Here is a 13,849-nt window from a genome sequence, read left to right as displayed (position 1 = left end):
AAACACATAAATCATCTTAACCAAGAATGCATCAATAAAAAATACTGAAAATGCAATATTTCGGTATACTGTATAGTAATATGTTTTTCTAAAACCCTTCCCTAGTGTGGTAAACTTTAAAACAGAGTCCAATGTCATATACCTATAGACAAAACCACATAAATTATATTTTGTATTGGATACAGGAGTTTGTATTGAATCCAATACAAAATATTTGAATTTCCCGCTACACCCCCGTCGACGGGCGTATGTACTGACATCATCAGGAATCGTCGAGGGACGCGTACGCAAACATCGAGTGTTCTAATTCTTTCCGTACTTCCATGCAAAAAGAAACATTTTTTGCATGGAAATTTATTTTAGATTGTAGGCTATAATTCTTAGGCATAACTCACCGAAATATCTCCAAAATTAAAAAAAAAAAGTGTATAATGTAATGTAACTGTACAGTAGCTTATATAATACAATTATTTATATATATATAAGATTTCTTTGTATTGGACTCAATACAGCTTTTTTTGTATTGAGTTGAATGTAAAGTGATTTGAATTTCCCGCCCCGGCTCCCACCCGCACCGACGCTTGCCGCGACGTCACCTGGAAACCCCGGAGATCATCACTGCACATGCCGGGTGAAGGCTGAAGAGAGAAGACATCTCCAGGGGAGCTGCGGGGACAAGGTAAGTGTTTTTTTTCCAAGTTGTAATCCGATTGTCATACAATGTTGTATGACAATCGGATTGCATTGTAATGCTTGTTTCGGGGTAAACGATTGTAGCAAGTTTACTTACCCCGACTGTCACAGGAATATGTGGAAATGGAGTATGTAACAGTCCAATTAAAGACCATGGGTAGACTGCTAGAGTTTCCAAGTGGACATCAGTATAGTTCTGTTTTATTAGACTAGAGTTCCTCTATATACTAGGTCTCATCCTATAAATGACAATATATACATACAATGTGGCTCTTTGGGAGCAATTCTAGGATTTTACTGGCATAAATCTAAACATAGAGACCATTACATCACTATTAGTAATTTAAAATGCATTTATATCAAAATCCTTATCCACACATCATGGTAGGTCAAATCCTCTCATATATATATATATATATATTTATTTACACACATATATACATACACACAGTTTATTATGGGGACATAATGAGCTCTCTATATAATTATGCCAGAAAAATACCACTGTTTATATTTCTTGAGCCAGTTAATACGTATTGATGTCTGTTCACATTAGCATTTGAGCTTCAGCAAAGTTAAGCAGGTAGTCTCCGGGTTAAAGACATCCAACATACAGACGCCTTGGCAGAACAAGGCTTTCCTATTTGGAGAAAAAAGGCTTGAAGAGGGGAGGGGGTGGTTTGCAGAAGAAATCTTTTGCCAAGCACAACTGGGGTTGTGGGTGATTTTAGGGGGGTGAGCTCTTTCTGCAGCCTCTTGCAACTCTTTATTGACCAAGACAAGCTCTGAAGTGGTTTCTTTTTGCACATCAAAGCACAGCTTGCTCTAGATGTTAATGAATGTCTAGGCTCCATAAAGATTTTTGCGAATAACGCACAGTCAGGATTTCAAACATTAACGGACACCATACTGCCTAATATGTTGAGACAAACACCTATCCTAATTGCATTTATTAAAATAATGTACCTTTTCTGACTTGCATACAAATTGAATTTAAGAATAAACCTCTATCTAGTAGGTAACCCGGGGACCTGTATATGAGAGACGTCCAAATAATGTAACCTATTTCACTATTCATATCCCATGCAATACAAAGATATTAATAGTCCATACAAATGGTAGGTATTGAATTAGATTTATTTTAATCTCCCTGTCAATGTGAATATCGGGTATTTTTTTTAAATGTAAAAGCAGCCTAATATTTAGTATTTTAGATTTCCTGCCTGTCCAGCCTTCCAGACCCACGGTCCCACCCCCCAGCCACATGCTTGCACGTAGATGCCCGGCATCTGCTTCCTCTGGCGTCACATCCCCAACGGTCACACGCCAGCCATTTCCAGGTTACAGATGCCCGGCACTGAGCGGTGCTCACGGTGTCCTCTAGCACCAGGTTCTTTTTAAACTCCCTGGCAATTCCACCCCCCCCCCACGTGTGGCTCGGGGGTTACCTCTTTTGGTACTGAAAATTAATCCTGAGCCACACTCAGGGTTACCGCCAGGGAGGTTAAACCAATTACCTCTAAAATTCATATATTTTTATTTATCTTAGTAATTTTCTATACGTCAAGACAGACACAAATCCTCTGACATACCTAATATCAAAATAATTTACCCATATCATATGGTTGTCATTTTTTTTGTAAATCATGTAAACTGATGTTGTGTTTAATGTGTTTATTATAACACAGCAAATGTGAATCTCTGTATCCTCTGAGTAAGCAAAATTGAGACTTTCTTACCATATATATCTTACCAATATAAAGTGGTCTTGCCGATTGGATTTTAGGTGTCATTTGTAACAAGCCTAAAAACATTGTTCTTGGTTTCATTCTTTGTTACTCCAATTTGTTATTGGGTAATGATAATACCTTTGAATTTTATTTGCTCTTGAATATCTAAAATAAAATGTTTGTTTGAACAGTATGTGTTTGCCATAAAAAGCCATTCTTGCTCTCCTTACACTTTTCCTACTACAATTAGTCTGGCAACGAAAAATATGATTTATTGACCCCCCCCTTTGGACATTTACTTTCCAATATATATATATATATATATATATATATATATATGTAAGTGTATTTCAATTCGTGAGTAAGTTCTAGAAAAACTAGTTCTCTAAGCGTATGCAATAAGATTCAAAACACATCATACCTTCTATCTGGTTAGCAATTGTACTCCAGGCCTTTTCCATGTCATCTTTGTTTCTCGCCAGAGGGTAAATAATTTCCTTTATTTTTTCACATGTAGCACACAAAGAAGAAACTCCTATATAGGAAAAAAAGATATGCAACTTTCTGTATTGCAATGCATTAGTAAAAATAGGGTGATGGTAATCTTTAAAAAAAGTTTAATATTTCAATATCGAACTCAGTGGAGAAGATCATACCTCATCAACATTTTGAAAGGGACAAATGAAAAAGCAGAGGCATGCCAAATAGTAAGCATGGTTAAGTGGATGGGGCATGGTCAGGGTGTGGCTACATTGTAATAACTAGTAAAAAAAAAAAAAACACTTTACAGCTACATGGGATTAAAGCCTATGTATAATATATATATATATATTTTGATAGAACAAACCACGTCACTGTATATGCGCCATTACGTTGGACGCCTTCTGGCCAAAGTCCACCAATAACCAATACAGAGCATTGGTGCCAACCCAGTGAGAGCTCCAACATGACACATATGCTCCGCCATTCTCGTTGACATTATATCACACACCCTCCGGTGTCATTTTTAGAACAGCTGGAGTTTTTTTTTTTCTGCGCAACCAGTCAGAATTGGACACATGGTGGCAGCAGCATTTAGCCTCCTCATCTATACAGTAACATTTTACAGTCATGTGGACTGGGATCATGATTGGATTATGGTGTGGAGGGGGGATCTTATGGCTGGAATTTATACCTGGGTGTTATGAATTATGGTCCACTTCCGCGAGTATAGAACAGCAAGGATTTTGTGATTGAAAATATCATTACAGTTTGACCAGGCGCACATTGCAATCACACCCACATATTGCATCTGCAGCACATAGTTTGGTCCCATTTTTCAACTTCCCCTTAGGCCCCGTGTTTTCTTGAAACACCCCTGGTTGTGTATATGTGCCCACAATGATCCTTCCAGTGATACGAGCTGCTCTACAATGTCACTGCTCTCCACTCTGAATTCCTTCTTGGATAGATCATCCATCATGGGCTCCTATACGCAAGGTTGACCGCTAAAGGTGAAAGAGCGAGGAGGGATGAGGGAAATGATTTACACAAGTTAGAATTGGGACCATTTCAAATCGATTCTCCAATCAGTAACTTGTATCATTTGTGCAGCATTTGTGAGTTGAGACACCGACAGTCCTGCCCATAATTCATTACCTTTGACGGTTCAAACAGCTTCCTGCCACAAGATGCATGTGTTAGGATGTGTCTAGGAAGGTTACAATACTTTTAATACCATTAGAAAACAGGCAAAGTGGAGAAGCAGACAATTTACTTTATGTTGTCCTAAGATATTGTTGTTACAGGTCAGAAAGGATTGAAAATGCTAAATGTAAAAGGGAAAACATTTTTAAGTTGATTTCTTACCTCCATACAAGGAAGACATAAAATCTTGAATTGCATCTATAAACACATGATGAAAATTTTAAGAAATTATATATTGTGTAATATATATGATCTCACTTGCAATAAAACTTCAAGTACATACTATGAACATACTTACCATGAAGTAATCCATGAACAAGATGGGGAACAGTATCCCCAATTGCACTACCCCACAATCCTGAGGGGAACGAAAAGAAAAAAGTTCAATACAATATTGATTGCAAATTGTCAGCATCCCACTACAGTAACATGCAAAATGAGTTTAATTTTTGGTAGCTCATGTGCTTCAATGGACAGAACACATAATATACATATATTAATGCAAGATTGACAAGCGCTATTGGGCCCTTATAGCTCACAAAGTTATTACAAGGGTTTCCCCATGTAAAGAAACACTGACCAAACAGGCTAACCTTCTCCCCCTCTCAATTCAGTCACCATGGATCATGTTTTGTAGGTACCTACTACTTTTGTCAGGCCTAACAAAATTTGACCCTGGAATCAGCATATCACAAAGTCATGATGTATCAATAACATACTCAGATGTGAAGATTGCAGCTTGTACATGTGACCCTGCTAAAGTGGGTAGCGGCAGTACCCTAATAGACTGTAGGAACAATTTTAAGCTTTCACTAGCGATGTATGATTTTTATTCCAGGGACATAGTTCATTATATATGCATTTTTTATATATGCAAAAAAATTCAACAAAGTGTGCTGTGCAACCCAAGACCCAAACCCAACCCAAAAAAAAAAGTTACCATGCTGTTCCTAAACTTCTCAACCTAGGTTGAGCCACAGATCAAAAGATGCCCAGTGATCTAAAGACCCAAAAAAAGGTAGGTTTGATTTTCTCCCAAAGTAATTTTTTTCCCATAGAAAATTCCATCTCAACTTTTGCCTTGTCATGTTCACCCCATTATTTACTTCAAAGTTAGTGAATAAAAGGTTTGGTTAAATTTATGTGCACTAAGTTGCAGTGTTAAAGTTAATGATAATATCTGATCCAACTCACCCTCAAGATATGTTAAGTCCCTCTCAGCTTGCTCCTCCAATAAACATCCTGCTTCAAACTTACTGCCTAGGAGTTCACTCTTTACATAGGATTTGTATGCAGGAAATCCAGACAAGTGTGGTGTAAACTCAAACCAAGATCCTAAAAAAAAATTAGTATTCTCAGGTTATTAACCATCCAAGAATGTTTCTTATTTTTCATTTAAAAAAAAAAAAAAAAGGCTTCAAGTCGAAGGCCTAATTTGTTCAATAAATCCTTGGATAATGGGGATTATTTTTTGAAACATTAAGACTTGAGTGAACATACCTAAATCGTTATTTTGCAAACTTTCCTTTTCCACAGCAGCGTAGATTGGGTATGGGTGTGTGCCATTTTCACATCCAGCTTTGTGACCAGATAGCTTTCCTCTATTAATCTGGAGAAGATGAGAGGAAAAAAAAAAAAAAAAAAAACACACACACTAAAATGTTGTCATGTATCTGCAAGTATATAGGGTAGCTGGTTCACACTATGTTGGAAGGTGGACGGTACAAGCCAATATGGCAGACCAAGATAATCCAGAAGCATACAAAAAGCCAGCATCTTATGTCTCACAAGTCAGTTGATATCTGGAGATCAATTATTAATATTAATAATAATAATATAAAATGACTATAGGAGCTGATCAGATTACCAAGGCAGCCGTTCTTTGTGGTGTGGTTACATCCAAGAACACCTCCATGTTTGATGACTTGTTATTTATGGTCAATGGCACTTCAACAAATAGTATCTTACATGCCAATGCAGACCAGTACATATACATGTAGTCTGCGGTTTTATCAAAACATGCTCATCAACAGATCCTTTAGGTGAGTGGGCAAGCTATTGAAGTAAATTGGCTACCTTAAAGCAGCAAAACAAAGGTAAACAATGGGACCAAATTAAATAGCTATATAACATTAGCTATATATATGGATATCTCCACCCATCACACTAATATAGGGTAAAAAAAATAAAAAATAAAAATCGCTATGAGGGCTTAGGTCAAGTACCATTACAAAACATTACCATGAGTAATACAGATCTAAAATTCTTTAGCAATTTAAACTAGACAAAACCTGTCTTTTTTGATGTGTACTTACTGTATTGGTGATTTTGAAAATCACTGCATAAGCCCAAAAATCCGTCAATGAATACATTTCTCCCAAAAATCTCTCTTTGATCATCATCCATGATTCTCCCCAGTTTCTTTTGGTCGCATTTTTGATTTGTTCACATAACTGACTCTCCAGATTTTTCATGCATGAAAATTCTGTCCAGTTTTTATTAGAATATAGAAATGACATACACCTGTAAAGTTAAAGTAATTTGATTTTGGATAATGCTTTAAACCGCTTTATTAATTGGTACAGGGCATTTGGCTTAACATGGCCAAATATGAAAGGCAAATTTCTACATGGATGGAAATTGCAGACAAATACATTACAGTGGCAGGTAGGAAAGATGGTAAAAGCAAGAGTGAAAGATGGAGTTCAGACACAGGTGTTAGGTGTGCAGGTGGAACAGGGGAAACAGATCAGCCGTGGTAGGGTTAAACTCAGTGCCTTTCCTGTAAGCTTTTCTAAAAATACCAAGGGGTAACAAACAACTAGTTAGGTATGCAACTCTGTTTGAATGTACTTACCACGTTGATCCGGATGTCGCAGCAATATATGTAACAACATCTAAAAGGTTTAGTTCAGACAATTTTGAAAGAGTACCCTGCAAACCAACCATGGCACGGAGTCCACCACCAGATCCCAGGACAGCAATTACAGGAGGTTTGAAATACTACAGGAAAAAAAAACACCAGTTTTAGACCTTTGCATTGGACAGAAGTTATGAACATAAATATCCTTGGCATGCCTACATAAAATAATAGATGGGGGGGCTAGATTTTCACTTTGTACTTTTAATAATTTACACCGTTTAAAATGTTGTAAGACTTACCTCCTTAACATTTATGCCTAAAGGCAAGAATGCCCCTTTTACTTTTTCCTTCCTTGCTTTCACCGATACAGTTTCTCCTGCTGATCTGCTGCAAAGAAAAGGGTGAAAAAAATTACAGAATAAATACAATTTTCAGGAAAATTAAGCAAAATTATTAGTACATGGCCTAGATCAGTTTTCTTGCTCTAAACTGTCAAAACAAAAAATGCTCCTAATTTATTAAACGCTGTTACAGTTTGCCTCCTTTTGGTTCCAGATTTGATGGAAAAGGGAGAAATTCTAGTGGTTGGATCTGGTCTCTTATGAGTAGCTACAGCAGCCAAATTCACCAAAATGGCTTGGGAAGACCACCTTACATCCAAGGAAGAATATGGAAGTCTGACAACAACTATCTAAACTTTTTATTTTCTGCAACAGTCCACAACAGTAAATAACCTCAGTTTTTGGCTCCTCCAAAAAATCCCTTCTCAGCAGCAGGATTCTAATATATATTGGTGTTATTTGGTTCTTGTTGAAGCAAACTGAATGACCAATATTTTTGAATTTGACCAACACTATTTGTTATAATAAAATTACAGTTTACAATATTTAATAACATAGAAGACCTAAAACCACTTTTTACATACTTGCTTTAAAGGGGTTTGTATTATCCATGCATACAACCTGATGCTCAAGGACACATTGCCTATAGCTTACATAAATATTAACCTAAAGGATTGAGGTGAAAGTGATTAACCCACCAATCTGTATTCACACACACCAGACAAATGTAGTTACAGAGTATGCATAAACAGAATTTTAAACATGTTGGTGCAGTAAAATTTATTATCATACCATCACTAACAGAACCATGGGCATTGATGATACATCACTCATAAGCTGCAATATTTTACTTATTACTTAGTTTTTAGGTTTTGGAACCTATTGACCTAGTGCTGCAATAAGATAGATACAAGTTATAACCTCTGACTGACCGCAATTAACAGAATAAATACATTTTGCACATATCCAGGTACAACCACCACATCTATATTCAGAATCAGAACAACAATACTAGAGGGTAGAGCTATAAATATTCACAGTATCAGACAATTTAGAGGGCACACGCAATATAGTTTTTATTAAGCTGTATAATTAGGTAACAAGCTGGTGACCATGCAATCCAAATAATGAATAAAAGATACTGGATGGTACCCCAGGTCTATATTCACCGTAATTCCATTTGTATCCCTCAAAAGTTTTCCATGGTTGCACTTGAGCACTAGAAATTGTCAATGGAAAATATTTTTTTGTTTGGCTAATTTTCAAGTCAGGGTGGTTTGCATGCAAAGTTAATAATAAATAATGAAAAAGGTTTAAAATATTGAACACAGATCCCTGTTGCAAAAATCAAATATTTGCAGAAAAAAAAGTGTGTGAAAAATAAATAACCCACAAACTCCATATACGGTGTTAAAACCAAGCAAAAATGGCTGTAGTTACTTACTCTGAAGTATTATTAGATCCATCTACAATGTCAACATTTTCTTTTGAAAGCTCACAAGACATGGTATGTGCAAATATGTAAACTTGTCATGCACAAAAACTGAAAAAACTGTTTACATCAGTTTTCTGTGAAGAAAAAACAGCATGTGAATGAGGCATGAGGTATGTACACGGTAACATGCTATATTTATCAGCCTACAGAAGCCCTTATCCCACTGATTGCCCACACAGCTGGAACCTATTTGAAAAGATTTCATCAGCTTTCCTGTCTCTGTGATTAGTAGAACTGATTCATGGCAACTTAAAAAAAAACCCGAAAAAAAAAACATTTACTTCTAATAATTGGCAAGTGGTATCACCCCCTCTTTACCCCTATAACAGTTTCTGTGCACCCCTGGAGCCCAGGGCCATAGCAAAGAGATTCAGGATATATATCATTTGGAAGACAAGAAAACTGACCAGTTAACATGCAGAAAAGGCAATCTGAATACTACTCTGCATGGTTTGGAAATACCAGGACACCACTGATATCACCAGTATGAAAACCAGTCACTGCTTAAAAACTTTGAGATTATAAAAAATAACAATGATGTCTATATAGACTTTGTAAATATCTATAAAGCAACATGTGTAGGTATTCCTACACATGTCAGAGGTAGAATATGAATTGCATGGAGCTTAACTAAACTGATGAGCTAAAAATGTTTTAAAGATACCACTATTTTGGATCTTTCTATGCTTTTGTTACACATCTTGTAATGTTCAATTTATTTCTACGGCTCTGTTGTCATGTATGTGTTGCAGCATATTGCATCATTCAGAACACGTTTTACATTTTTGGTCATATGCGCGGTATGTTGTAATGCTCACGCATGTCAGATGGGATGCATTATGGTACCTTGCTTCTGTATGCTAAATTGTGTCTATCTATCGCTCTTTACTAAAAACGCCCCAGTACATCCTCCTTTAAATAGTGGGCAAATATTACAGGGTCTCCCAAAAATCACTACACACTTTTTTCTGTTTTGTTCCAAGTATCATTAGGAGAGGCTTGAGGCCATCAGTAAATTACAACCTAGGTTTTTGTAAGTGTATTATCACTTTAACCATGTGAAGGTATACAGCTAGTCTTCAAGGCATTTGAACGTGATGGCGAGTCTAGCATGTAAAACTGCAATGACTTTTTTGTTGATGCTAAAAATATGAATAAACTCAGTTTCTTGTGTAGTTTTTAGAAATTCATTAAAAATGTATAGTGACTTTTGGGACAACCTGTATAAGCCAGAAACCCGGGGCATAGAGGACAACAAGGTGTAAGGTGGGATTTGAGAGTGTGGGGATCAAGGAACATCAGGGAAAAAGTTAAAGTTTGAAAGAAGGTGATTGGGGCAGAAGTTCAGTGGGGGATGGGTAAGAAGAAGCAAGGTGACCCACCCACTCTAAGTTTACTGGGGATAATTTTATTGTGTTGTTTGTGGAATTTGAACTTTGAATTTGGGGGGTATTTGTGTGTGTGTTGCAGGTCCTCAGTGGGGGTATCCAAATGTTGATGGAGGGGTGGGGGAACCATCTTGGTGATAGGTTACAGGATGGGTGACCTATTGGGTATGTTGGATGAATAGGCTGCATTGTGGCTGGTATCATTCCAGAGGTGGTGAGGTGTAGCTAGGAACATAAGATTGAAATGAAGCAGACTTCACTTTTGGATGTTGGTGGCGGAGGGCGCCTTTGAGGATCTGTTTCCCAGAGGTGATAGTAGTGGAAGGATAATGCTGGAATGTTTGGATGTGTCTATGGTATCTGGAAATATATATATATATATATATATATATATATATATTTGTTGGCTTTGTTATGTTGAACACATGCACATATTTCTTTATACACTGTGTTTTGGCCATCTAACATTTGAGTTTGTGTGTTAATTGCTACACAAACACATGTGCCTAAAATGTCCCTTACCAACAGCTCTGTTACTATGCTCTGCCTCTCTTCAGTACATGTGGATACCTGTCAGTGTGTAAAGGAATACAGTTAATTGTTTACCAATTCACTAGTTGTGAGTTGTTCACATTGAATCTGACATGTCTTAAATGTTAAAAATGTTTTATTACTAATCAATAAGCTTCTGCAGTTCTCAATTAAAGCCACACTAGTAACCCAGTCACTCTTATCCAACCCCCCCCCCACCACCCCTTTATCCAAACCTCCAATTCTACTAGTGAAGTTTAAATTTCCATTCACTTTATTTCAATTACAAATTAATTTACATTTGCAGCTACAAATCAATCATACAAAGCTAATACAAATAATAAATATTTCCTGTGGCATCCACAGCAAAGAATTTTTGATTTACTATTATAATGTAGTATGTAAAACATCCCATTGTGTGTACAGAAAACACTGCAGATGGAATCTGATCAAGCAGTACATTTTATTACCAAATATAAGTCATATTTGTGCTATATTAAACATTTAAAAAGACATTGGCACCCCTAAAACAATGACCCTTGCCTCAGAAGAGTTTTCACTTACCTATTAATACACTTCAATCGTGGAACATTTTAGCCCATGTCACATTTGCAATGCGTGGTTGCAGACATTTTTGTTGTTCCTTGCCGGTTACTTATTACTCTCGTTACACCTTTCAACACACTGTTTTATTTTTTTAAGTATCTGATCATTGTTCATTTCCACATTCGGCATCTTAGGAGGTTTAATATTTTTAACCAAATATTCTTTTCTTTTTTCTGTTCCTTTTCAAACATGTCTGCATATAGTTTCTGATAACAAGCTTAATTTTAATTTTACAATATTGATAGTTTACTTAAAAAACAAAACATTAAACTCACCTAAAAGGGATGCAGAGGCTGTTTAGCACAGTGATTGTTTATATCACAAACTGAATGTTTTTAATTATTAACTTGTATTTCTGTAGCCCAAACATATCACACAGCACAAAACTCAATGTTATATCTGTTATATCACTAACTATCTCTCAAAGGGGCCCACTATCTAATGTACCATAGTCATATATCGTTAACACAGTCAGTTACGAGGAAACCAATTAAGCTAACTGCTTAGCTGTTTTGGAATGTAGGAGGAAACCTATGCAAACAGGGGGAGAACAGACAAATTCTATGTAGATAGTGTTCTCGGTGAGATTCAAACCTGGGACCCAGAATGCTAACTTCTGCGGCACAATGCAACCCAATAAATGTTTGCCGAGCTATGAAAATAAGGAGAACTTGTGCTTTCTTTAGTCATCAAATGAAAAAAAAATCTCCAATGTCTTTTAAAGTGTAAGTAAACTAAACTAAATAGCAGACAGCTCTTTATTGAAGAGATAGGCTATTCTGCAATAACACAAACTTACTGGCCTGTCCTGTCCATCCTGGGCACCTAGAATGAATGAACTCCTGCACACATATTTGGAAGTTATGTCACTGTAACTTGGTAAATTAAGATAGCCGATGACCCAAACCCAGAAGAAGTCAGGCCCAAGATGTTGGCATTGAGGATGGAGCAAGGTGAGTTCACTTTCACTTTAACAGTATTGATTAAATAAAGCAAAACTATTTTATATGTTTAATTAAGTTTAGGGGACAGCTTCCACTCATACAACCCCATGGAATACAGTGGTATACTTTAGAGCAAACTAAAATGTTTACGTTACATGAAGGGTTAGACAACCCTTTTATGTAAGGAAAAAAATAACTTCTTTCTACCGTATTTTTTTAAAAAAAGGTAAAGCGTCTCCCCTTCTGTCCTAATCACCATGGCAATAAAGACAGATTAGGAGTGCAGATCCAATATTTTTCCTATTGAAGAAAAAGATCTCGGGCATGCATATAAGCAGCATAGAAAAGCCTCCGGGGATCCATGACATATGTATCCCAGGATGCTTCTCTCTGCTGCTTCTATGCATGCTCTTCAATGGGAAAAAAATGTGCTGATGGCTCCTGATCCAGGAAACCTCCAGATGTATCAACAGATCTGCAAAGTTAAAGGTGAGTGAGTTTTTTTTGTTTTTGATGATATAATCATCATCAGCCATGTAAGTATTGTATTAACCTGTATAGATCTAAGCAAATACCTTGCTGCCAACATAGTTTATCATTTTAACTCTCACTTTGGTTAAATAAATATATCCTTTTTATAATCAAAATAGATTAAAATAAAGTGTACCATCAACTCCAGCCAGATAGATGAGCAACATTTATTCTCACTGATTGTCAATTTGAAGGCAACCCCTTTCATATATCTACTATCAACTCACAAGTAAGTTATACTCTTCACAAATTTATACATCTAATGTATCCTAATTCTAATTAAAAACCTATGTTATATGTTCGTTATATTCTACAGTCAGATTTCAGAAACACTACGGTACTTTTAGTTCATTATGGATATAATGTATATTACTGTCTTGAATTAGCTTGTTTTATAATTAGCTTGTTTCATGTTTCTACCTAGCTTGTTCCATGCTTTCATTGTGAAAATGGTATTGTTCAGCGCAATATAAATATATGGATATTCATGCTTTTATGCAACCTGTTTTTATGTGTTTTGTGATATTAGGAAATAATTTTCAATGTACACAGAACCAGATATCTATCATTATTTTTTACATATATGTTTTCTCTTGTATGTATTTGTTTAGTATAAGTTTCCATAATTAGTCTCTTGAAGGGAAACACAGTGGAATAATCCAAGACAAAAATTGCACATGTTATTGTGTTTTGGATATGAATCACACCAATGTGATATTGTACATTTGTTGACTTCGGAATATTATCTACATAAATATGGATGTTAAATCCCCTATCAATGCATATAGATATTCAATAAAAGAAGGTTCATTCACAAATGATAGCTAGTCACTCAAACAGTTTAATCAAGAAAACAAGGTGAAACATAAAGTACACAGCAATATTGTTTGATATACAGATATAGGAACTTCAATCAATGATAAATACAGCATATGGAAATAAGGTATTGGTAGTAAACCCCCTATGGTAATCCATCAATGCTTAGTTGGGGACTCTCTTGGATTGGTTAGTGGGTGTGTTCTGTACGATGACCATCAGGTG

The 13,849-nt window shown here is 36.1% G+C and overlaps 1 protein-coding gene across 2 annotated transcripts in view; it reads right to left on the bottom strand.

Moving 5' to 3' along the window:
• Nucleotides 1-8,912, bottom strand: part of LOC140332522 (cytosolic phospholipase A2 gamma-like) — a 17,382-nt gene extending 8,470 nt beyond the window's left edge. Inside the window, exons 1-9 of one of the 2 annotated variants that reach the window (XM_072413756.1) lie at nucleotides 8,758-8,912; nucleotides 7,272-7,356; nucleotides 6,967-7,112; nucleotides 6,425-6,632; nucleotides 5,610-5,718; nucleotides 5,304-5,444; nucleotides 4,408-4,467; nucleotides 4,272-4,307; nucleotides 2,845-2,958 (exon numbers count right to left, since the gene is read on the bottom strand). In XM_072413756.1, coding sequence (XP_072269857.1) covers nucleotides 2,845-2,958; nucleotides 4,272-4,307; nucleotides 4,408-4,467; nucleotides 5,304-5,444; nucleotides 5,610-5,718; nucleotides 6,425-6,632; nucleotides 6,967-7,112; nucleotides 7,272-7,356; nucleotides 8,758-8,819 — 961 coding nt within the window. In that variant the 5' untranslated portion in view covers nucleotides 8,820-8,912. The remainder of the gene's footprint in view (nucleotides 1-2,844; nucleotides 2,959-4,271; nucleotides 4,308-4,407; nucleotides 4,468-5,303; nucleotides 5,445-5,609; nucleotides 5,719-6,424; nucleotides 6,633-6,966; nucleotides 7,113-7,271; nucleotides 7,357-8,757) is intronic. The other variant, XM_072413757.1, reaches the window with a different exon arrangement.
• Nucleotides 8,913-13,849: the final 4,937 nt, after the last annotated feature.

Source organism: Pyxicephalus adspersus, chromosome 6 (genome assembly GCF_032062135.1).
Source record: "Pyxicephalus adspersus chromosome 6, UCB_Pads_2.0, whole genome shotgun sequence".
Taxonomy (NCBI): Eukaryota; Metazoa; Chordata; class Amphibia; order Anura; family Pyxicephalidae; genus Pyxicephalus; species Pyxicephalus adspersus.
The sequence above is the reverse complement of the archived record's forward strand: the minus strand, read 5'-3'. Positions and strand labels throughout refer to the sequence as shown.